The 26,165-nt window shown below is 47.5% G+C and overlaps 2 protein-coding genes across 2 annotated transcripts; one reads left to right on the forward strand and one right to left on the reverse strand.

The window, feature by feature from the left end:
- Positions 1-4,496: 4,496 nt before the first annotated feature.
- Positions 4,497-7,405, reverse strand: LOC109746267 (F-box/LRR-repeat protein At3g26922). The gene is made up of 5 exons (XM_020305386.3): positions 7,305-7,405; positions 6,284-7,198; positions 5,957-6,118; positions 5,719-5,872; positions 4,497-4,874 (listed from the first exon to the last, which is right to left on the reverse strand). The coding sequence occupies exons 2-5, from the start codon at positions 7,163-7,165 to the stop codon at positions 4,861-4,863; spliced, it is 1,212 nt and encodes a 403-aa protein (XP_020160975.1). The 5' UTR covers positions 7,166-7,198; positions 7,305-7,405; the 3' UTR covers positions 4,497-4,860.
- Positions 7,406-21,607: 14,202 nt separating this feature from the next.
- On the forward strand, positions 21,608-25,711 carry LOC109746264 (glutamate--tRNA ligase, chloroplastic/mitochondrial). The gene is made up of 12 exons (XM_020305383.4): positions 21,608-22,009; positions 22,168-22,289; positions 22,653-22,835; positions 22,990-23,108; positions 23,218-23,266; positions 23,378-23,479; positions 23,681-23,783; positions 23,879-23,942; positions 24,060-24,174; positions 24,446-24,546; positions 24,713-24,869; positions 25,262-25,711. Exons 1-12 carry the CDS (start codon positions 21,679-21,681, stop codon positions 25,493-25,495), a joined length of 1,680 nt encoding a protein of 559 aa, XP_020160972.1. The 5' UTR covers positions 21,608-21,678; the 3' UTR covers positions 25,496-25,711.
- Positions 25,712-26,165: the final 454 nt, after the last annotated feature.

Raw genomic sequence — 26,165 nt, forward strand, 5'->3', positions numbered from 1 at the left:
CACTCTCCAGAACGAACCGAGCAAAGGGTGACATCTCACCTTCATCAAAGCAGCAACGCTTGTATCTATCAGCCACACACAGCATGTTTGTTCGACAAGGAGCAACGAAGCAAGCAGGGGCAGTCAGTATCGAAGGAGGTGAACCGGATCACCTTGCCAAGCACCTGCAGCCATGAGCCAAGACCAGTATACTACCCAGGCCGTGTTGAGGACAACAGTCGGCCCATTAGATTTGAGTATGGGCGGATGTGATCACCTCGCAGAGTATCCCTTCCACTGCTGCTAACATATAAGTATGTGTACAGAACTGCAGCACATTTTCAGTTCTCCCTGCCCCCAGATATGCAAAACATCCAACAAACAGATCAACGGCAGCAAGTCGAGATTACCAACATTTGCAACTTAACACCTCTTGTTTCACCTTTCCAAATATCCAGATCTTGGCAAAGAAGACATAATAGACGGATCACACCATAGCAGAACAAGCCATGGGCCAAACCCCCCCCCCCCCCCCCCCCCCCCCCCAAAAAAAAAGAAACGCCTAGCAAGCACTAACCAGTCTGAGAGCGGGAAAGATTCAGAATGAACCAGAAGTGAGATATAAATTGCAGGATAAGATAAAACCAAGTCTAGAGTTCATAGGTGATAGACTGCAAATTCTACGCCATTTCTCTTAGTAGAGTTGGCATATGATGAACTCGCAAAAAGAGATGAAAATACTGTAGCAGCACAGGTGCTTAGGCCTTGCGTTTCTGATTAGTCAAGAGATGACCGGCGGCCCAGATCTTCTCGCCCTTACTAGAAACTGAATCATGTACAGAAATGAAACAGTAGTGTAAGAGCGTTGTGTCTGCATAAGTAAAAAAATGCCTAGTTACTTGACAATGAAATGAAGATACTGGAATGGAGTTCAGAAAGTATGACGGAGAATCACTTTACTAGGTGCAACTTATCTTAACATGAATGTGGGGACAAACTTTGCCTATATTTGATAGAAATCTCTAGCTGATAAACTAACACGAAAACATCTAGCTAACCTGCTCCCAACTTAGAATGCAGAAAATGTCATAAGCAATTCTGTGCAAGGGATAGGGTTGTGACAAGTGTTCGAACAAGTGATGTCGACACTGATGACTTCCCAATTAAGATAGGACTGCATCAGGGGACAGCTTTGAGCCCTTATCTTTTTCCCTTGGTGATGGAGGTCACAAGGGATATACAAGGAGATATCCCATGGTGTATGCTCTTTGCAGATGATGTGGTGCTAGTGGACGATAGTCGGACGGGGGTAAATAGAAAGTTAGAGTTATGGAGACAAACCTTGGAATCGAAAGGGTTTAGGCTTAGTAGTAGAACTAAAACCGAGAACATGATGTGCGGTTTCAGTACTACTAGGTGTGAGGAGGAGGAGGTTAGCCTTGATGGGCAGGTGGTGCCTCAGAAGGACACCTTTCGATATTCGGGGTCAATGCTGCAGGAGGATGGGGGTATTGATGAAGATGTGAACCATCGAATCAAAGCCGGATGGATGAAATGGCGCCAAGCTTCTGGCATTCTCTGTGACAAGAGAGTTCCACCAAAGCTAAAAGAAAAGTTCTACAGGATGGCGGTTAGACCAGCAATGTTGTATGGCGTTGAGTGTTGGCCGACTAAAAGGCGGCATGTTCAAGAGTTAGGTATGGCGGAGATGCGTATGTTGAGATGGATGTGTGGCCACACGAGGAAGGATCGAGTCTGGAATGATGATATACGAGATAGAGTTGGGGTAGCACCTATTGAAGAGAGAAGCTTGTCCAACATCGTCTGTGGGCATATTCAGCGCAGGCCTCTAGAAGCTCCAGCGCATAGTGGACGGCTAAAGCGTGCGGAGAATGTCAAGAGAGGTCGGGGTAGACCGAATTTGACATGGGAGGAGTCCGTTAAGAGGGACCTGAAGGATTGGAGTATCACCAAAGAACTAGCTATGGACAGGGGTGTGTGGAAGCTTGCTATCCATGTGCCAGAGCCATGAGTTGGTTGCGAGATCTTATGGGTTTCATCTCTAGCCTACCCCAACTTGTTTGGGACTAAAAGCTTTGTTGTTGTTGTTATTGTTGTAATTTTGTGCAAGGGAAATGTGAAATAGGAACCAGGACAGACATGTTATGAACAGACTTTTATTTTTCAAGAATATCTTATGTAACTGTAAAGATATTCCAGGAACCAAGTGGGAATCACAAGCAAATCGAGTGCTGAATAATTCAGCCCATAAGCAAGGAGCTTTTTATATCTAACAAGCCAATAAAAAATGTTATTCATTAGCACCAACTATTCACAAACACAATGAGTCAAGATATAACTTTCCTGCACACATGAGTTACTGTTCAGAGCTAAGCAACATGTGAAGATACTGTATACCCGGACGCCACCATGGTATGTCCGGCAACTCTCCGGCTCCGTCTGGCGCTTGATGTGTTCGACACATTGACTGACCGGAATTATTGTGATTTTGTTAGGTACATGATGGATTTTGATGCTTCGTCGGACAAGGAGTATGGCCCGACGGAGCTTGACCAAATGATTCAAGATGAGTTCTTCGATTCGTCGGATTCAGACGAAGAAGTGGACATGATCATGCTCATGAGCATGCACGAGGAAATGGACCGACAAGTGAAGCATATTCTCAACTTCAAGGGCTCAATCAAACGGAGAAGAGTGATCAACCGGGACAGTGTGTCCGGAGCAAAGCTACTGCACAATGACTACTTTGCTCCCTCACCTGCTTTTCCGGATGATCCATGGTTTCGTCGCCGTTTTCACATGCGGAAACCATTGTTTTTGCGCATTGTGGAGGGAGTGGAGTCACACGACGACTACTTCAAGCTGAGAAGGGATTGCTGCGGCCAACTCTCTTTCTCGGCCAAGTAGAAGTGCACGGCTGCTCTGAGGATGCTTGCACTTGGTACTGCTGCAGACGCCATTGGTGAGATGTCCAGGATGGGGGAGAGCACGTGCCTCAAGACTACTGTCAAATTTGCTCGCGCCGTGGTTGAGGTGTTTGGACCGGAGTATCTCAGAGAACCAAATGCGCAGGACACAGAGAAGTTGTTGGTTATTGGAGAGGCAAGGGGGTTTCCAGGAGTGCTCGAATCAATTGATTGCATGCATTGGCAATGGAAAAACTGCCCCAAAGGTCTGCGGGGAATGTATCAAGGTTACACCAGAGAGGCCACCATCATACTAGAAGCGGTGGCATCACATGACTTATGGATTTGACATGCTTTCTTTGGAATGCCCGGTTCTCACACAACGACATCAACATGCTTCAATGATCTCCGGTTTTCAGGAGGCTTTGCAATGGGGAATCACCGCCGTGCAACTACACCGTCAACGGCCGGGACTACAACATGGGGTACTATCTTGCCGATGGTATCTATCCTCAGTGGGCGGCGTTTGTGAAGACCATAGCCGAGCCGCGTGGCAATAAACAGATCCACTTTGCAACAATGCAGGAAGCGGCTAGGAAGGACGTGGAGAGGGCATTTGGTGTGCTTCAGGCTCATTGGGGAATTGTGCGGAGCGCTGGAATGATGTGGGAATTAGAAACTTTGTGGCAGCTGATGACATGTTGTGTTATTCTGCACAATATGATTGTCGAGGATGAGGGTGATGGTGTAGCCCAAACCCATGATTTTGAAGCACCCGGAGAACAAGTTGAAATCCCAGAAGATCAAGATGCGGCTCAGCTTATGAACTTTTTGTAGATGCATTAGAATCTTCGAATTTTGTAGATGCATTAGAATCTTCGAAATCAGCAGGTGCACACGCATCTACTCAATGATCTTGTGGAGCACATATGGATCCACAATGGCAAACAAGGAGGCAATGCTTGAGTTTGGCACTTCAAATAAATTTTATGTAAACATCATGTATGCTTGATACCAACATTTGTTATTTACGTGCGACATTGTGGTGCATGATCGACGTGCATGTATTTGCATGGATTTAAGAGTCCGGATATAAGATATGTGGATGCACGGAAGGAAATATGAGGACCCGTCCGAATGCACCAGTGGGCGTTCCCAGACGCGTCCACGGGCGTTTAAGGGGCCGGATTTGCCAAGTCCAGTTATAGATGCTCTTATACCCTACCGCTATCGATCCTGGCAGTAGGAAAAGAGATCTCAAAATAAAATTGAGCAAGGGTCAGATTTGGCTAAACTTTCGTGAAATGGTCGAAACACCAAATTTTGTGGCAACATGTTGTTCGACAAGGAGCATGGAAGCAAGCAGGTGCAGTCAGTACCAAGGAGGCCAAAGCACCTGCCCCCTCGAGCCCAGACCAGCATACTGTCCAGGCCGCGTGGAGGACCACAGTTGGTCCATTAGACATGAGAATGGGCGGCTGAGATGACCTCGCGGAGTAGCCCTTCCACTGCTGCTAACATATGCAGTATGTGTACAGAACTGCAGCTCATTTTCCGATCAACCGCAGCTAGTCAAGAAGTCAACAAATATGCAACTTGACACCTCTTGTTTCACTTACTAAATATCCACATCTTAGCAAAGGAGACAGAATAGACGGATCACATCATAGTAGAACAAGTTATGAGGCAGACCCCCAAAAAGAAACGCCTAGCAAGCACCAAGCAGTCTGAGAGCTGCACATAGTCACTATGAACCACAAGTGCATATAGAAACTACAGCATACGATAAACCAAGTTGAGATAGATGGTCTAGAGTTCATAGGTTATAGACTGCAGATTCTTGGCATATGACAAAGTCACAAAAGGAGATGGAAATACTGTAGACGTATATGCTTAAGCCTTGCATTTCTGAATAGTCCATAGATGACCGACGACACAGATCCACTCGCCCTTACTAGAAACTGAATCCTGTACAGAAATGAAACAGTAGTGTAAGAAGTGAAAAAAATGCTTAGTTACCCGCAAAAAAAATGTTTAGTTACTTGACAGCGAAAATAAAGAAACTGAAATGATATTCTTAAAGTATAATGAGAATGCAACTTAGCTTAACATGAATATGGGGACAAACTTTGTTTATATTTGGTACGGCCATTTCTAGGCGATAATCTAACACGAAAACATCTAAGCTAAACTGCTCCCAGATTAGAATGCAGAAGAAGCCACAAGAAATTTTGCAGAAATAAGGAATCATGAAAGATACACTACTAGGCATGTTATGAACAGGCTTTTACAATAAGGAAAACGTTATGTAAACTGTAGAGACATCGCAAAACAAAGTGAGGAACCACAAGCAAATCGACTGTTGAATAATTTAGCCCATGGTGTCAATAAAAGTTACTACTCATAAGTACCAACTATTCAAAAACACAATTGAGTCAAAATATTGTATTACTGCACACATTTGAGTTAAGCAAGATGTGCAAATACTGTATCACTACTCCTAACCAATCAATTCAAACATTTGTGGCAGTACCCACAAGATCAGAACTAACAACAAGTCCACATGGTCTGGTACGTGTTTCTGCACACAGTTAAATTAAACATCCTTTAACAAAATGGATTATGATGGTTTCACTTTTAGCCTCACTAGACATGGTCAAGTTTTTTCATGCCTCGAACAATTTTGTATCCCTACAAACAGTTCCTATATAATTCAGGATTTACTTAACTGCTTGCTCTATTAGTTTCTTCCCGCACATGAAAGCTAATTTGAGAATACAGGGAGCATGCAAAGTGTCATTAGTTAGCTTACGTATGTCAAATGCACACAGGAACTTCAAAACTTTGAGAATCCTCTCTTCCACCACAGTACACTTGACTTCAACTATGTTAAGGTGCTCTGGTATTGCAGATGATCTTTCCATTGAACTGAAGCTTCCTTTCATTTCCACTTTATGATTTGGTCCCTACGGTAAGTAGAAAATTAAACAAGATTAATAGTCGATAATAACTTTAGCAGTGCGGCAATTGTCCATTAAGAAGATTTATACCTTGGAAAAAAGTTGAAGAGTGAGCTTCTCTAGAACTGGTGAGTTTTTCAGAATGCAAGCTAGTGGATCCAAGCCAGGAGCCTCGCACCAATACTCATTGAGTAATAATGTCTTTAACTTAGTAAACGTAGGGCAGTATTTCAAATCTCTTGAGAAAATGAACTGGAAAGAAAATACAAAAAGTAAGCAAATTAAGTAACCACGACTCAGAAGCGAGATCATGATTTAAGAACCCAAATCGGTGGTGATGCATATGTAATCCATTTATTGCCTATGTTTGACAACTGTATAGATAGTGCAACATCAGAAAAGGGATGAGTGCCATACCTTTCCAAATTCAGATATCAACTTCAGATGTTTAGCACTAGAGATACCACCTAGAAGCACAAGATCGCTTCCACAATTGTCATTAAAAAGATCACATTTCTCACATGTAATATTACTAGCTCCACAGTAAACACCAGAGTCGTAATTCAAACAGAAATCTTCACAGGAATCGCCAATATAAACATATGCTGTCTCTAACAACGCCATGTTTTCAAGCAAAGGAGTTGTGCCGGTAAAGTCATCTAGTTTCAGAGAGACAAGGCCTGGAGTAGAAACATGGAGCTCGCAATCGGAGCAGCACTTAGTAATGCTCAAATGCTTCAGGGAACGGGACGATATCTTCTCAACAGAAATGTCACAAAGGTTCATCTTCAGATCCTCCAGTGCTGGGCAGCCAGCAAAATCAAGAAAGCTCAGTTGTACGCATAGACCTTCCAGATCTAATGTTCTCAGATGCCGAGAGACAAGAGGCAGGACATCGAACCATAGATATGGAGGGGCTTGGATATGAAGGGTGAGCGCACGGACTTTGGACATGACAGCAAAACGGGTCCATAGCTTCACATAGACCTCTTCGTCGTCCGAGCATTCATCGAATATCATCTCAACAGTGTCTAGGTCGGTGCGCTCACGCAGGATCAGCACATGGTCCACGAAAACCCGGAGGTCTTCGACAGACTCGGCACCGTCAAGGCCTACGATTCGCAGGCCCGTGGTGGACCGCCAGAGGTGGCGCCAGCGCCGGGCGAGCACGCACGTCTGCACGGCCGCCTGCACTGGGAGGAAGGAGAGCAGATGGTGGAGAATATGATCAGGGAGGGTTCCTATGATGTCGGAGCCGCTCGCCGGCGGCGCATTCTCGACCTTCTCACCAGGAGGCATTCCGTCGAACAGGTGGCTGGCTTCGTCGGAGCTCTGAGGAAATGAAACCATCAAAAGACGCAAGGGGTGGAAAGCGTGGGATGGGATGGGGTGGGATGGGATAGGGCATATGGATGCATTGCGGGGATCGTCGACTCACCTCAGCTCGCCGCCGGCAAGTCCGCTCCCGACGAGGAGCCGCCGCCGGAGGTAGCAGAAAAACAGAGGAGGATGGACTACGTTTTCTCCTTTGAAATGAAGCTTGTTGACGGTCAAAAGGGTCGTCTCGCATAAAAGAGGGTATCACCCGCTCGCCACTCGTCAGGGTCAGGCCGGTCGGCCCATGAGTCCATGGCCCATTTACCTTTTTTCCAATGAAATCCCAAATTATAGGGAGAAAAACATTTACAACGTGTTTGGTTCGTAGAAAAGATTGTTTCGGCCACGATGGTTTCTATAAGCACGCTTTCCGATATTCCGTTTCACAAAATCGAAACCGCTCGAATTGGCCGGGTTAGAAATCAGGACTCCGGCGGACAAACCAAACGATTCGCGTATTACGTAAGAAATATTCAGACGCAACACTTCTTGATACGATACAGCAAATACATTATCTACGCCAAACCAAACGCGTCGTTTGAATCTGTGATCTCTTTCACAAGCTGATCTTGCGTGTATGATCTCCTTCCCGACTGACTTGGAGCATCTCTGACAGCACCTCTGAACAAGGTCTCTAAGTAATTTATTGATGTCAGGCAAAATATATTATCTCCAGCTGGAATCTCATACCAGCCCCTACAATAGGAAGCACCAAAAAGATCATACATGACTCATTTTGTCTTTTGTCCTACGGGTGAAAAAGAAGGCCACTTACCACCATTTCGAAACCCGTGAGAAAACTTCACCCTAAGTGGCCGCACCATATCCATCCTCTTGCGCGACAACGCTGACACATGCATCCACCTTTTTCTTCCTCTCATCGCTCCTTGTAGGTTTGCCGCTCTAGCTTGAACTCCTGTGTTGTCATTCCCAAGCTTCATTGTCGTTTCTAGGCCTTGACGCCATTCCCGAGCTCTTCCCCGATCATCCTTCTTTGTCTGGACCGCCTCTCAACGTACTCCACCCGTCGACGTACTCCTCTTCCCGACTTCCTCCACCTCCGTTTAGAGCAGCCTCTCCCGACCTCCTCCGCCACCATGTAGAGCAACCTCCTATGCAACCACGTGTTTTCCAGGTCACCCAACTTGATCCATCGACGCCCTCCATGCCAGGCCTCGGTTGTTCTCCATTCTCCCAATCCTCCACTAACGGCCTCCTCCGTTCTCATTCGATTGAGCTCATCGGCGAATGCTCCAGGGCATGGCTCATGTATGGCATCGACAAGAAGTTGAGAATGTTTGCGCTCGGCATGATGGAGCAAACTAACATTGGGAAACCAACAATGTGAGAGGAAGGGGAGCGTCGGCGTGGGAGAAGGGTGAGGGCGACACTGAAGTTCAATCATTCCCTTAATTATTTTTTGATATCAATGACAATATACTTATAGAGGACTAATATATTTCTAAGATGATCTACAAATGTTATTCCCGTGGATACTTCATGTATGGAACATGGACCCCCCCCCCCCCACACACACACACCCCACTAATGACTCAAGACATGTGTGACGACGAAAAGAAGCGTAGATTGTTCCTTTCGTTCTTAGAGTTATAAAGATCCCACACTGTTAAAACTAGATCAAATGGTTTGCATAAGATTTGCTCAGGTCAAAATCATCACTAGATGCCAATCCTACTAAAAGTCCAATGCCAAAAGCGTAGACAAATCTTATACACAAAATAGGCAAAAGTGACAAGTTATCACGTGGCCAGAATGTCCGCTAGAATGTAAAACATACTCAAGAGCCATAAAAACGTAGACAGACGCTAGCTGGACTATCTGGCAGTTGAAAGGGCATTTATGCGCTTAATAGTTTTTGGTATTAAGGGTAACATAATTTGTGGTCAAACCTCATGCTTGAAGTGTGTAAATAGTGTCGTCGCATCATAAAGAGAAGCATGGATGGTTGCTGTCGGTGTCAAAACCGGCGGATCTCGGGTATGGGGTCCCGAACTGTGCGTCTAAGGCGGATGGTAACAGGAGGCGGGGGACACGATGTTTGCCCAGGTTCGGGCCCTCTCGATGGAGGTAATACCTTACTTCCTGCTTGATTGATCTTGATGATATGAGTATTACAAGAGTTGGTCTACCACGAGATCGTAGAGGCTAAACCCTAGAAGCTAGCCTATGGTATGATTGTTGTTGTCCTACGGACTAAACCCTCCGGTTTATATAGACACCGGAGGGAGCTAGGGTTACACAGAGTCGGTTACAAGGGAGGAGATCTACATATCCGTATTGCCAAGCTTGTCTTCCACGCCAAGGAGAGTCCCATCCGGACACGGGACGAAGTCTTCAATCTTGTATCTTCATAGTCCAACAGTCCGGCTAAAGTATATAGTCCGGCTGTTCGAGGACTCCCTAATCCAGGACTCCCTCAGTAGCCCCTGAACCAGGCTTCAATGACGATGAGTCCGGCGCGCAGATTGTATTCGGCATTGCAAGGCGGGTTCCTCCTCCGAACACTCCATGGAAGATTTCGAACACAAGGATAGTGTCCGGCTCTGCAAAACAAATTCCACATACCACCATAGAGAGAATAATATTTCCACAAATCTAATCTACTGACACATTCTGCAGCATGACGTCACACTATGGCCCGGTCATTATTCGAACCGTTTTTCTCAACCAGCTACTGCACATATTGCGAGGCGGTTTGCTTGGCACGTCTTGTCGAAGCAGAGATCGTGTCCCCTTATCACGGGATTCTCATCAATACGGGTATAGGTAACCCAACCGTGCCATCAATTACGGCGCTTGGGGAATAAGCGGTTTTACCAGGCAAGTGGGGAGGCGCAGAATCCCTGCTGCCTTTATAAGGGGATAAGGACTCCCTTTCGCACCCATGCTTTCTACTTCCCGATCCATTCCCCTCCGCCCAAGCTCCAGCGCCCAAGCGTTCATCTTCTCTGCCCACAAAGGCCTTTCGAAAATGTCCGGATCTGGAGCAGGAGGCAAATGGATGGCCTCTACCGTCCGGGAGAAGGATATCAAAAAGCTTCGGGAGGCCGGGTATCTGGCCAAGAAAATCAGCCATCGTCTCCCGTCGACGGGACAGATCGTCCCTACTCCGGAACCCCACGAGAGGGTTGTATTCCTTCCTCACTTTGTCCGCGGGCTAGGATTTCCCCTCCACCCGTTCGTTCGCGGCATCATGTATTATTATGGGATCGATCTTCACGATCTATCCCCTAATTCTTTCCTCAACATCTCGACATTCATTGTTGTGTGCGAGGCCTTCCTCCGCATCTCGCCACACTTCGGCTTATGGCTGAAGATTTTTAATGTGAAGCCCAAGGTAGTGGGTGGTGAGCACGCCGAGTGCAGGGGAGCTATGGTGAGCAAGATGCCCAACGTTACATGGCCAACAGGCACCTTTAACGATTCGGTCAAGGAGTGGCAATAGCACTGGTTTTACATCACCGAGCCGCGCGGCACGGAATGGGCCGCTACTCCCGAATTTCGATCCGGTGCCCCCCTGCGGCTTACATCCTGGGTCAAGAAGGGCCTGAACTGGTCCTCGTCCGACGAATTGTCGGTGCTCCAGACGCGCGTTAAAGATATGGGAGACAAGAACATTGAACTTGTCAATGTGGTCCAGGTGATGCTAGTTCGCCGGATCCTGCCTTGTCAATACCGGACTTGCAATCTATGGGAATTCGATCCGGCCAAGCACCAAACCTTGCGAGAGCTTTTCGGCTCCTCGCACAAGGACATCTGGAAGGTGCTTTTCAAGTCCAGCAAATCATGGCCGGACTCCGCCGAAGACCGCGGGTTCCAACTGTCCCGCCCTGCAAGTTCGATAAGTAATCGTACTTTTTGTCCGCATAACCCAAGGGAAGCGCTTAATGCGTTTTCCATAATTCTCCTAGGGCTGGACGAAGAAGGCGGAGCGGATCCATTGTCCGGCCCCGCTGCCCGAAGAACCGGCCGTCCCACTTCTGACGAAGATGCTGGTCCCGGCGCCTTACAAGGTGCCGAAGAAGACGGCCGAGAAGGAGGCCAAAAAGACCCGGGGCGGCCTTCGTCGCCGCGGCACTTTGGACACAATATCCGAAGGCTCTGATGCCCGTTCTGCCTCCGAAGAGGACGAGGAGGAGGGGGAAGAGGAATCCCCTACGGGGGAAAGAAAGAAGAGGATGGCCTCCACACACTTGGAGGATGAGTCGCCTAAAAGGGGAAAAGTTCCTCCTCCGGAGGAGTCTACTGCCGCCGCCGACAGCGGCCCGGCGTGGGATCCCAGGGCCCAGCCCCTGGTGAACTCGTGAGTATATACAGTCTGAATACGTTTATGTGTCCAGACTCATCATGGCATAATATTTTTAACCTGAGCCATATTTTTTGTAGTCCGGCGAGGTCCTGTACCGAACAATCCTCATCAGAGGATTCGCTTAGCTCGGATGCTATGGAAAACGGGACGCCCCCGAAGGCCCCTTCCTTCGAACAGGTGAATACCACTGAGGTTTCGTCCCAGAGGGACCCCGGCCAAGGAGGAGAGGAAAAGACCGTGAAGGCGGCGCCTGGAGGTCAAACTTCAGGGGCCGAACACATGGGGGAGAAAATTCCCATGGGAGCTGACGGCGGGGGCCATCTTGAATTCGGCTCCCAGCCGGGTGCAGTTCCGGAGACCAATACGGCTCCAGAATCAGGCAGGCAGCCTCTCCCAGCTGGAGGGGGCATACCGGCAACCTCTGTCCAACCAGAGGTGTCGGATGCTTTGTTGGTGGCGCTGAAGAGCGCCTCCATCATCGATGAACACCATGCCCTTATGGGTGCGGTGATTGAGAAGATTCAGTCTGCTAAGAGTGGACTGAATGGAGCCTGTATCAGCCTTATAAAAGGTTTTGAGGTATGTTTTTTGAAGAGTGACATGGTATGGATAGTAGCCCCTGATACACTGTTCGGTGAAAGGAAAAGCCGGACAGAGGATCAAATTTTATGTTCGCAGGAAGACTCATTGAATGACATCTATTTCTCTTCTGTTATAAGCAGGCGTCTGTAGCGACTGCTGCCTCTCATACTGCGGAGATCTCTGGACTGAATCAAAGTCTGGAGCGGGCCAAAGAAGAACTTGGCCAGTTGAAAATGCAGTTGGGAGATAAACAAGGTAGGCACAAGTCTTGTTCGCGTTTATTGCGAATGAATTTTCAGTATGATGAAATAGGCTTCATGATTTGCACTAGGGATGGTGACCAAAGTCGAGGCCCTTAAGAAGGCTGTGGCCGAGGCCGAGAAAAAGGCAACCACAGAGCAGGCTCTTCGTGAGAAGTACGAGGCCAGGGTTATTAAAGATGAGCAGGAGCTGCAAGAGGCCGTGAAGAAATGCGAGACCTTGGAGCAGAGTTTAACGGAGAAAGAATCCGAACTCACCAAGGCGCATCAAGCCACGAGCGATGCCCGGGGGGAAACCCAAAGCGCCCTGCAGGGGATCCAAGAGGCGAGGAAGATCGCGGCGGGTAAGACTTTTTCCTTGTATAGCAAGTATTTGAGGAGAAGATTATGTTTCGAATTTTGAATTCGGATTTCTCCAGGGGTATTTGCGGAGCTGCCCCGCAGCATATCGGATGCCGCCCAATTCTACCGGGCCGAAGAAAGGAACACTGCGGATAAGCTCTTCTGATCGCAGTATTTGGCACCGAATTATCCGGTGCCTTTTGCCGATCAACTGAAACAGCTGATCGAACTGCATAAGGCACCGGAACTAGCCATGAAAGATTTGGTTATCCGTCTATGGCCTGCCGAGCCGATTCCAAGCAGCTACTTCGGGCTCGTGAAGCGGCTTGTAAGCGCTTGCCCTCGACTTGACGTCATCAAGCGGTCGGTCTGCATAGAGGGTGCGCGAATGGCCTTCGCCCGCGCAAAGGTGCACTAGGGGAAGATGGATGCTGAGAAGCTGATGACCGAAGGGCCGCCAGAGGGGAAGGAGCACCGCAAGCCCGAATTATATTATGAAAGTGTCCTAAAAGGATCCTACCTTGCAGCGGAGCTATGCACCAAGGACATTATATTTCCATGAATGCCAATCATGTTGTCCTTTGTAATGTTTGAACAAGGTCATTTATTTATTGCCTGTTATATAAAAGTTTACCCTCTTGTGCGGCCGTTTTATATGTTAAACCTGAGAGTTGGCCAGTCGTCGGCTTCTGCCCCCATGTAAGAAGTACGGGGGTGTTCGGGATAAACCTGAGCACTCTTTATCCCAGTTTTGGGTCCTTCGAAGGAGGTGCTCAGCCCAACGAACCAGGCAATCAGACTATAGGGCTTTATCACTCTCACTTAGCCATAGGAGCTTTAGTAAGGTAGGCGCAACCCCTCGTGTTCGGAAGACCGTACTAGGGGCTCTATAAGCACCTGATCGGAGGAAAAACCGATCCATCGCACGCTGCATTGGTTATGGCATTATGCGGGAGAAATCCTTAAAGATTTTACGACCTCTCGAACAGCTGACCAGCTCTCGCCATATCATGACAGTCAGTTTTCGGCTTTCTCTACTGAGGTGCTCGTCCGGAAGAACCGGGACACAATCATAGTAGTTCTCCCAGTGCTACCTTAGCCGATATAGCGGAACGTAAGGTACCAAAACATGGGAGCCGGGCAAACCCAACTATTGACCCAAGACATGATTCGGAGCTGATGCATATAGTGCTATAAGTTCGGGGTGCCAAACTTCCACGAAGGTGTTCGGACTTTATTGCCGTACTGTGGGTAAAACGAAGCCCCTGGTACGTTTAAAGGCATATCGCGGTGTACGGATGCCATTCGACAAAAGAGTTTTAATAAGAAATGCCATCAGAAAAGCGTCATACAAATCCACATATTTTATTTGAATAGTACGTCGATGCGTATAAGACAGGTAATAATGGAAAAGAAGTACGCTGTGGAACCTGCTGAGACCAGGGAAGAAGAAGCTGCGTGCGGATCTGCAATATAGTCAGATGGTCATCGCGGGGAATATTTAAGGATTCCCTTGCGCGTTCGGGCTGCCTCCGTACCACCCGTCCTGGTCGGCGCAAAGGTGAACCTGCGAAGGAAGTGTAAGAAATGTTTGCGTGCCGGAGAGCGGTTGAGCCGCTGAGTGCGGCCTGTCCTGGCCTTCGCCGGAGTGTTTAACTGAGCTCCGGACGAGCCGGGCTATCCTTCCGCAAAGTAGTTCGGAGTCCTTTGACTGTGTCCGGGAGCCTGGCCGTCGACTCGAGGTTCGACTGCAAGGTGCTGCTCGTTGCGTCCTTGCCATTAACCGTGATGACGCCGCGTGGACCGGGCATTTTGAGCTTACGGTAGGCATAATGTGGCACCGCGTTGAATCGAGCGAACGCGGGTCGTCCGAGCAGTGCCTGATAATCACTGTGGAAGGGGACGATTTCGAAGATTAACTCTTCGGTACATTAATTGTCAGGTGATCCGAAGACTACCTCCAGGGCGATGGAGCCTGTACAGCTGGCTTCCACACCTGGTATAATGCCTCTGAAAGTGGCTTTAGCGGTTTTGATCACCGAATGATCGATGCCCATCTTGCGTACTGTGTCCTGGTAAAGCAGGTTTAAACTGCTGCCTCCGTCCATAAGCACTCGTGTGAGGTGGAACCCGGCAATTATTGGGTCGAGGACTAGTGCGGCTGGGTTGCCCTGATTGGCGTTAACCGGACGATCCGTGCGGTTGAAGGTGACCGGCCCTAGTTTATCTTGTGGGACGACTAGTTCCGTTAAGTTGGCATCCCTAGGGGTGTATATCCGGTCCGGGTTGGGAATTTGGGTGGTGTTTACCACGTGCACCGTTTGGATTTGCGGGGGAAACTTCTTTTGCCCTCCTGTGTTCGGTGATCTGGGCTCTTCGTCGCCATCATCGCTTTGAGACCCTCCTTCACTGTTTTTGGCGCTTGCCCTGCCGGCTTGTTTGAAGACCCAACATTCTCTGTTGGTATGGGTGGCTGGCGTCCCTGGGGTGCCATGAATTTGGCATTGATGATCGAGTATGCGGTCCAGACTGGATGGACCCGAATTGTTATTTTTGAGGGGCCCTTTCCGCTGACTGGACTTTGAGCCACTAAACCCGGCATTAACTACCGTATCTTCGGCGTTTTCACCATATTTGCGACGCTTGTGTTTGTTGCGTCGTGGTTTGCCATTGCTATCCCTGGCCTCTGATGTGCCAGGTTTGCTTGCTGTGTTGTTACTACCAGCCAACCAGCTATCTTCGCCCGCACAAAAGCAGGTCATAAGTGTCGTGAGGGCTGCCATGGATTTTGGCTTCTCTTGACCGAGGTGCCGGGCGAGCCACTCGTCACGGATGTTATGCTTAAATGCCGCTAAGGCCTCTGCATCCGGACAGTCGACAATTTGGTTCTTCGTAGTTAGGAACCGGCTCCAGAATTTCCTGGCCGATTCCCTTGGCTGCTGAGTTATATGACTTAAATCGTCAGCATCCGGCGGTCGCACATAAGTGCCCTAGAAATTGTCCAGGAATGCATCTGCCAGGCTCTCCCAACTTCCGATGGAGTTTGCCGGCAAGCTATTCAGCCAATGCCGAGCCGGCCCTTTGAGTTTTAGCGGGAGGTACTTGATGGCGTGTAGATCGTCCCCGCAGGCCATGTGAATGTGGAGGAAGAAGTCTTCTATCCATACCGCGGGGTCTGTAGTACCATCATATAATTAAATGTTCATGCGTTTAAACCCTTCTGAGAATTCATGATCCATTACTTCATCGGTGAAGCATAGGGGGTGTGTGGAGCCTCTGTGCCGGGCTATGTCACGATGCAGTTCATACGAGTCTTGTCTGCCGTATTCGGCCCGGCCGGATTTGCTTTTAGTTTATCCGGCGTGACGATCAACGTCACGCGTTGGGGTGCGACCCCGTGATCCGTAGATCGATCTTGTATGTCCTGCTTTGTTTTCCAATATGTCTCGCAGGTCCCGCGTGTTGCCCCGGGCCTTGGTGTTTTTGTTTGTCTGGCGACGGGGTGCGGTCTGGACTTCGGGCTGATATGCCCCTCTGTCTCGGCCACGAGGTGGCCGATCAGCCGCATCATACGCTGGTGATGTAGGTTTTAATGCTTCCTCCTCGAGTTGGGGTAGCAACCTACTCTTTGGGTAACTCTTGGTTGGGCGTTCGAGTTCGTATTCCTCAGCCGCAAGGACTTCAGTCCATCTATCCGCTAGCAGATCTTGATCAGCTCGAAGCTGTTGTTGCTTTTTCTTCAGGCTGTTTGATGTGGCTATAAGCCGGCGCTTGAAGCGCTCCTGCTCGACGGGATCCTCAGGCACGATAAATTCTTCGTCGCTGAGGCTCACCTCGTCTTCGGAGAGAGGCATGTAATTGTCATCCGCTGATTCTCCGTCTGCTGCCTGTTCCGGAGGGCTAGCTTGTTCATCCTCCTGCTCGAGGTCTGGCTGGAGGGGATTATCGTCGTCTTCGGCACTATCCGGAGCGTTATTGTCTCTTGTGCCGGTATCGCTACTTTTGCTATGGCGGGACTTAGAGCGGCGCCGCTGACGTCGGTGCTTGGATTGCTTCTTGGAGGGATTATCCTCCGTTGTCTTATCGCCATCCCCTTCTTTGGGGGTGTCCACCATGTATATGTCATACGATGAGGTGGCAGTCCAGCGCCCTGTGGGCGGTGGTTCTTCTTTGTCTCCTGCATCGTCGTCCATACCGTCGATGTCTTCAGAGCCGAAGTCGAGCATGTCGGTTAAATCGTCGACAGTGGCTACTAAGTGGGTGGTGGGTGGGGAGCGAATTTCTTCGTCGTCCGCATCCCATTCTAGCCGGACATAGTTCGGCCAAGGGTCTCCTGGCAGGGAGAGAGACCTCAACGAGTTTAGCACGTCGCCAAAGGGCGAGGGCTGAAAGATATCCGCGGAGGTAAACTCCATGATCGGTGCCCAATTGGATTCGATAGGCACGGACGCAGGCGGCTCGGAGCCCATGGCCGGGGACGAATCCAACGGTTCGGCAACACGGGTCTCGTAGGAGGTGAAGTCAGTATTCGGCTCTATCGCCACTGAGTGTGCGGCCTCAATGGCGGGGTCCATCCACCCGTCCTCGGATGACGCAATTTGTTCCGGATTGAGGGCCGGAGTAGTTGCAGGTGTGATCTCCCGAACACCGTCCGACGGCAGAGCTAAGTCATGCTCGTCGTGATTGTGCGGCGCACCTGACATGAGCTCGAATCCGTCGAAAATCAAGTCTCCGCGGATGTCGGCAGTATAGTTCAAGTTTCCAAACCTGACCTGATGGCCAGGGGCGTAGCTCTCGATCTGCTCCAGATGGCCAAGCGAGTTGGCCCGCAGTACGAAGCCGCCGAATACGAAGATCTGTCCGGGGAGGAAAACCTCACCCTGGATCGCATCGTTGCCGATGATCGAAGGAGCCATCTAGCCTTACGGTGACGGCACAGTGGAACTCTCAATGAAAGCACCAATGTCGGTGTCAAAACCGGTGGATCTCGGGTAGGGAGTCCCGAACTATGCGTCTAAGGCGGATGGTAACAGGAGGCGGGGGACACGATGTTTACCCAGGTTCGGGCCCTCTCGATGGAGGTAATACCCTACTTCCTGCTTGATTGATCTTGATGATATGAGTATTACAAGAGTTGATCTACCACGAGATCGTAGAGGCTAAACCCTAGAAGCTAGCCTATGGTATGATTGTTGTTGTCCTACGGACTAAACCCTCCGGTTTATATAGACACCGGAGGGGGCTAGGGTTACACAGAGTCGGTTACAAGGGAGGAGATCTACATATCTGTATTGCCAAGCTTGTCTTCCACGCCAAGGAGAGTCCCATCCGGACACGAGACGAAGTCTTCAATCTTGTATCTTCATAGTCCAACAGTCCGGCTAAAGTATATAGTCTGGCTGTCCGAGGACCCCCTAATCCAGGACTCCCTCAGTTGCCCCCCCCCCCATTTCGAAAAGGGAAAATATGATTTTGTGGATGAATTTTATGTTTCATTTCAGGCGGTAGGGCAATTGCACTATAGATATTGCGGGAATCATCTGAGAGAGAGTGCCATAGACTGAAGTTCCATTGTTCTGCTTAGCCTGGACTTCCGAGGCCTGGCTCTTCTAGGGCAAGGTTTGGTCACCTTCGAGGTGTTCAAAGAGTTTGTGATCTTCTGCAAACCTTCTATAAATCACATAGCCTTCCCGAAACTTGGCCCAAAAATTCTGAGGCCCGGTACTTTCAGTTAGGTCCAGACAACTTTCGGAGCATCCATAAAGTGTGCAACCCAGTTGCAAACCTTTTGTAAGCCCCAAGACCTGTCCGGAACTTGGCTTGAAACTTCTAGGGTTGCCTGAAACTTTCGGGCCATGCAAAAAACATGTCGTAATGGTTGGATTGGGGGTGGGGGCGCTATTAATAGGCCCCTTCTTCCCCACGAAGGAGGCGACGCCTCCATTCTCACTCTCCATTGTTCTAGCTCCAATTTCTTGGAGAACTCCCTTCGCTTCAACTCAAACTTGTTGATATTTTGTGGAGTTAAAGAGAAGTGCCCAACCTATGTTTCCACTAAAGGAAAAGTTGATTCCTCCTTGTTTCCTTGGTGGATCTTGGTACTCTTGGAGACTGGAGACTCCTATGCGGTAGAAGTCCCAGTTCAAAAATTGATTTGTGAGTTTCCTAGTGTTTTTGCGAAGGTTTGGAGATCGTCTTAAGGTCTACCACTAGTTGCTGAGAATTGCCTTGGTGGTGATGTCTCAAGGAGAATATGGTGAGTCTTTGTTGTGTTTGTGTGCCTACTGTAAATATGCCTAGAGGAAATAATAAAGTTGTTGTTATTCTATTTTTATATTCATAATTAAGTTTTATATTTCTATGCTAGAATTGCATTGGTTTTTGAACGACAGATTCGGATGAAAACCTAATTGCACGTGTAGAATGATACACACCAAACAGATCCAGAGCCAGACCTTTGGACTAGCTCATGTATTGTTGATAAGGATGCCGACAATAACGAGAGGACATTTTTAGGGTAATAATGATGTTCATATAGTTTTGTTAACGTTTACTTATGTTATTAGACCACAAGAATATCGTAAATCCAGATACCAGATGGTTACTTTCAAGTTATCATATATTACTTCACAACTAGGTGATTATAAAGACGACTTTTGGGTACACGGGGATACGAAAATGAGAAAATAGTACAAGCCGGTAGCGAGGATAATTAGGTATAGTGTTCAAGGAGTTGATCGCAAGGATACCGTCAAAATCTCGCGTTGGGTTGTGTAATGTATCGCGCAAGAGATGATGAGGAGTTGCGACTAACGTTGAATGTCCCACTCGTTGCTGTTGGGTTCTATCGCCGCGCGCGACAACCCGAAAGAGCCTCGTAGCATCGCATGGAAGCTCCCCATCTTGTACCTCGTTGGCCTCTTGTATGCGTCCACACCAAGCTCCACGTGGAACATAGCTCGACCACCGCACTCCCTCCCCGCTATCACACGACACGGCATGGTCCTGATCGACAATCGTCTCAAGATCCCCGTCAGCTGTAAGAGTGTGTGGAGGTCGACACGTGCGGTGCAGTGCAGGTAGGTCACACGACGATGGCGCGAGGTGGTGGAGAACATGGTCAAGGCAACCGTCATGTGCGTGCCCGGGAAGTGGAGGAATGTGCGAGCGCTGCACTTGGCACCCGAGTCGATCGCCCTACCTCTCTATCCATCGTCGGGTTATGCACGTGTGTCTGAACTCCGATGCACTGGAGGAAGTGATTCATGAAACCAAACAAATAGCAAAATTTTGGTGACTGGCGTTGGATTGCAAGCTTCCCTGTCCCTGTCCATGGACACGTTACAGTGTTTGATTTCGTGACTAGTGCGTTGGAGATGCCCTAAGTTTTTGTTTTTACACAAAGGAGATGCCCTAAGTAGGGCCCACACGTTAGTTGGACACCAACCATGCCTAGCTTTAGGTCTTTGGTTTTTTTAGCGGTGTTTCAGGTCTTCGTGGGCTATAGTAAATACGGTGGCTAGGGCTTGGGCCCTCAAACCCAGCCTAAACCGTGGTAAGTTTGAGCAGAACTACTAGTACATGCTCCCTCTCGTATAGGAAAAAGCGACCAGGTAGGCGACAGAGTCCGCCAGCGCTCTGCCGGCGAGGCCGTGGGTTCTCTTGCTCTCCGGCCGCCATTCCGACGACGGATGGGTGAGGGAACCCTGGGTTTCCGCTTGGCTGTAGTTAGGGTTAGGTTTAGTGTGTTCCGCGGTGGCGATTGGATGGTCGTGACGCCGACGTTTGGAATAAAAAATTCCCTGATCTCGGCCCTATCTCGATGACGTCCTTGGTGGTGAAATCAAGGGATCTGTGGGAACCGTATCCCATCGTTTTCTTGATGCGATGGATCTAGTGGTGTTTGTTGTGTCTATGACGGATCTCATCTCGTGTGGTGCCGTCTTTGTTTGGGGGAAGATGAAGGTCCAAGAACAAGGTTGGAGGCTTGTGGGTGGCAGTTCCAGTGTTTTGCCTCAACGACATCGATGGCATGGAGCGGATCTGGGCTTTGAGGAGCACGGGGATGATCCCCGGTCGATGCGCCACAACGACAATGACCTTGCCGGCGGCAGGCCTTTTCTTCAGCTCACAAAGCCTTTTATGGGCGATGGTGTTTCTTCGTCTCCGAAGACGTTAAGTGGCAACAATGGCTGTTGCAGAAATCTGCTTCAATGGAGTTTTCTTGCAAATGTTTCTCGACATGTGTCCTCTCTTTTTTTCTATCATGGTTTTCGTGATTTCATGTTGTAATTTGACATCTGTTTAATGATACTAGAACAATGCCCGTGCGTTGCAACGGGATATAAATATTCTAGTATGTTAGCTTGTGGTTTACCTATCAATAATAATGCGATTTTGTAAATAAATGTTCATCAAATTCTGACCGTGAATTACCTTATATTTTGATTAGAAGTTTGGTAAGTAAAATAAAGTGAAATTGGTTCAGAAGGTAAGTAATTAATATGATTGATTATTATATACTCCCTGTGTTTCTAAATATAAGTCTTTGTAGAGATTCCACTATGGACTACATGAATCTACATTCTAAAATGCATCTACATACATCCGTATATGGTCCATAGTAAAATCTCTATAAAGATTTATATTTAGGAACGGAGGGAGGTTGGATGAAGGGCTGGTGGGAAGAAAAGTGAAATGAGGAGAGATACGAAATTTCTAAAAAAAAAAACATGCTAAGTATAGTAGGTCCCACACGTCAGCCAGACACCAACCAGGCCTCGCTTCAGGTGGTGATCAGGGCTTCCTGGGCTATAGCAGCACGGTGGCTAGGGCTTGGGCCCCCGAACCCAGCCTATCCTCGTCAAATCTTTCTCACCTCGTCGCAATCCAATCCACCACCCGGCGAAGAAGGCGACGAGATGGCGGCGAGCAGCTTCATGGGGTCGTCGTCGCGGCTCCGCGTCGGCCTCCTCCCGTCCGTGACCCCGCGCCTCGGCCGCCGCGCACTCGCCGCCCGCGCCTCCGCGGACGGCGGCGGCGGCCCGGTCCGCGTCCGCTTCGCGCCGTCGCCCACCGGCAACCTCCACGTCGGGGGCGCCCGCACCGCGCTCTTCAACTACCTATTCGCGCGCTCCAGGGGCGGCAAGTTCGTCCTCCGCGTCGAGGACACCGACCTCGAGCGCTCCACCAAGAAGTCCGAGGAGGCCGTCCTCAGCGACCTCTCCTGGCTCGGCCTCGACTGGGACGAAGGTGACCGAGGGCTTTTCGATGACTAGAGTTTAAGAACGAATTCCTACTCTGGAGTCTGGATTGTGTTTGCTTATCCCGCTGAATTGGAGTAGTTAATCACTAGAGTGAGTAGAATCTGTTACCTGCAAATTGTTGTGCTCATACGTGTACCTGTTTAGGCCCGGACATTGGTGGCGATTTCGGCCCTTACCGCCAGTCTGAGCGCAATGCTCTGTACAAAGAGCATGCCCAGAAGCTAATGGAGTCTGGTGCTGTTTATCGCTGCTTCTGCTCTAGTGAGGTATCTTTTTCCCCCTCTCCTGACCTGCATTTTTGCCTGCTTAGTGATACATGAGTTTCCTGGTTCCAAGTTCCACATATATGTACTAGCATAGGCTGTTTTTGTTGGCTCTTATCAACATGGGAGCTGATTAAAGTTCCTCAAATGAATTATTTTGGTTGCCTTTGAGTAAAATGCTTGGGATTTTGTGCTTCTCATGAAAAATTAAACGTGACATATCCTACCATGACCACTATGTATGAGTCATTTAAAACCCGGTGAACAATTTGAGGGCGTTATTTCGAGTAAACTCATGGCCTGGCCTGGCTGCAATATTTACTGATCAAATAGTAGCTCGTCTAACAAGTGTTATTGATACTTTAGGAACTTGAGAAAATGAAGGTAACTGCGAATCAGATGAAGATTCCTCCTGTATACATGGGGAAGTGGGCTACTGCTTCAGATGCAGAAGTTCAACAAGAGTTAGAGAAAGGCACACCTTATACTTACCGTTTCCGAGTGCCAAAGGAAGGTTCACTGAAAATTAACGACCTTATTCGTGGTGAGGTAATGACATAAAGTGTTTGAGCTTATGCTTTCACATTACCATACATTCACACCATCAACTACTCTTATGCTTACTACGTTAGCAATTCAAATATTGTGAATTGTGTGTCGCACAATGATATACATACACTGACCATCGGATAGTTTTATAAAGGTCAGTTGGAATCTAAACACACTTGGTGATTTCGTGATCATGAGAAGCAATGGCCAGCCAGTGTATAACTTCTGTGTTACGGTTGATGATGCTACCATGCGCATCTCTCACGTTATCAGGTAATGAAAAGTTATTACATCTTGGTCCTTACTTTTGATCATCTGGCACTGAATTCATTTACTTGTGGCCATCTGGCACAGAATTCATGCATTCTCTTGTTTTTTCCAGAGCTGAGGAGCACCTACCAAACACATTACGGCAAGCCCTCATTTATAAAGTAATTTCCTGCACCTGCTTTTATTGTGTGTCGTGATTATAGTCTTGACCTTCGAAATGTGTGATCATAGTCCTGACCTTCAAAATGTCCATCTCATCAATTCCTCTGCAGGCTCTTGGATTTGCAATGCCTTTATTTGCCCATGTCTCACTCATTCTGGCTCCTGATAAAAGTAAACTCTCTAAACGTCATGGGGCTACTTCTGTGGGGCAGGTAACTAGCTGATTGTTGGAAATACATGGTGTTTACCTGCATCAAAATATGTGACTGTCAAACTGTATTCTTGCTATACTTCTCTCTAATTGTCTGTATTGTTCAACTTAATTACTGATAATTTCACATTTTCTCTTGACATATTTTACTTTTGAAAGACGTGAAAGTGAAACACTCAATTGTTTTTCTTTCTCTGAACAGTATAAAGAGATGGGCTATCTGCCTCAGGCAATGGTCAATTATTTAGCACTCTTGGGCTGGGGTGATGGCACTGAAAATGAGTTCTTCACCATTGATGACTTGGGTTAGTTTGTCAACTTTTACTACACTGGGCGTTTTTGAAAAACATATGGACCTTTTGTTTCATCAATTCTCACTTTGGTGTTCCATCACTTGCAGTTGAGAAGTTCACTATCAATCGCGTCAATAAAAGTGGAGCAGTCTTTGACGCAACAAAATTGAAGTAAAGCAAAATTCTAACAATTTTCATATTGCCAGGACCTTTCTGACTCACTTGAACATGGGAAGTTGTATACGTGATTCACTGATCTATTTTCACAATAATCTGGTTTGTTTATAGATGGATGAATGGACAGCATCTACGGTCACTTCCTTCTGATTTGCTCATCAAGGACTTCGAAGATCGATGGAGGAGCACAGGCATTCTTCTGGAGTCTGAAAGTGGTTTTGCTAAAGTAAGACTGGAGTTCAATTTTCTGTACACACCAGAGGTTCTTTACCTTGGAACTACATGCTAAAGGGATACACAGACTTATTTGACACAGTATTTGGTTTTAAGAGTTTCTGTTTCTTTCTCACAACCACCAAAAGAAAGCGATGTTGCGGCAAAGACTTAAAACCAAATACTTGGAACAAATCATTTTTCCTTCAAATGTTGCAACATCAGGAGGTTTAGGACTAGTTGCTATCCTGAGAAGCTTTAACAATATGCACTATTTTGTGCAGGAAGCTGCTGAGCTTTTGAAGGAGGGCATTGACTTGATAACAGATGCGGATGCTGCCCTTTGCAAATTATTGTCGTATCCCCTTCATGACACTTTAAGCAGGTCTGCAAAAGACTTTAATGTCTCATTATTTATTTATTTACCCTTTTCCTGAACTACCTCCTAAATTGTTGCCAAATGTGTAATCTTGTAAATTGCTTTGACTGAGTGTGGTAGGCTTGTTCCTATAAATAACTGATTTTTTTATCCGCGTGTTTTTAATCTCCAGTGATGAAGCTAAATCTGTGGTGGAAGACAAACTTTCTGAGGTTGCATCGGGTCTCATTGCTGCTTATGATAGTGGTGAGCTTGGTCAAGCACTAGCTGAAGGCCATGATGGTTGGAAGAAGTGGGTGAAATCTTTTGGCAAGACTCACAAAAGGAAGGTCAGTGTTATTGAGGGCGATTGTGGTTTGATTTTGTTGCCAACGGAAGGGTTGTTCCTGGGCTGTTTCAATGGTTTGGCCAAACCATTGGAGCATCTAAATTAATTTTAATTTTGAACTGCCACAACACATACAAGATTTATTGCCATATTTTTCAGCCTGAACTGAATCTATAACTTCTGGAAGCAACCTATCTCTCACCTAAACCATGATAACTAGAGAGAGATGTTGAAAGCACAGCTAACAAATAATTTGTTCAATACAAACCTTGACAATCCTGGCTGATACCAAGTTCCTCATTCAGCTCCGTGAATACTAATGCTTTTCCTGGCCATATACAACTGAAAGAAACAACTAATACGCATTGTATTACTGTATTAACCTGTGATCAGGGAAAGTCGCTATTTATGCCACTCCGAGTGCTGTTGACCGGGAAGCTTCACGGACCTGCCATGGACAGTACCGTAATCCTCGTTCACAAAGCAGGCACCTCTGGTGCGGTGGCCCCTCACTCTGGTTTCGTGAGTATCGCTGAAAGGTTCAAGATCCTGAAAGAGGTGGACTGGGAGTCACTGCAGAAACAACAAGAGTCCCCGGTTGAATCTGCCGTTCCCGCGGCTTCGTAAAATTTTGTAGGGAATCCAGAACAATCATATAATGTGAGTGAGTGATGGCTTGTTACTTTTTTTTTCGATTTACGCGTGTAATGAATTTTGAGGATATGTGCTCCATCTTTTTGTATGTTGTGTTGCCTATTTCTTCCGTTGCTGGGAACACATAGGACACGTCTAGTAAGATGTACGAATAGTTTGGCGCTTAATAAAGTGTTTTTTTCCCCTGTATCATAGTACAAGTTGATGCTTCAACTGCCAATATTTGATGATGTACTAGAGAGATGTTTTCTACGCCATGTGCTTTTGTTCCTAAAACCTACATTTATAGTCTACCAAAAGAAAAAAAATTCTTTCACCTTTGAAAATAAAAATAAAAAAGCCTCTCGAGCTCTCAATGTACCTAAAATATGTTCATCTTGTGAACTGAAATACTCCCTCCCTTACGAATTTAGTTCATTTGAACTAAGACCACACACTTACTTTAGAATGGAGGGAGTACATAATAACATTTAGATATGATGTAATCTTCAAGATGCAACTTTTATTTTTGCTTCATATATGAATATGTTACTGTAAGCATTTGAAAATAAAATTACAATATTTTTATAACTAATTTATTGGTACTACTTTCGCTTGGCCAATGAAGATCCTATTGTAAATCAAGGAACCCTAAAGGGGCAGT

The sequence above is a fragment of the Aegilops tauschii genome, chromosome 6 (assembly GCF_002575655.3).
Source record: "Aegilops tauschii subsp. strangulata cultivar AL8/78 chromosome 6, Aet v6.0, whole genome shotgun sequence".
Lineage (NCBI taxonomy): Eukaryota > Viridiplantae > Streptophyta > Magnoliopsida > Poales > Poaceae > Aegilops > Aegilops tauschii.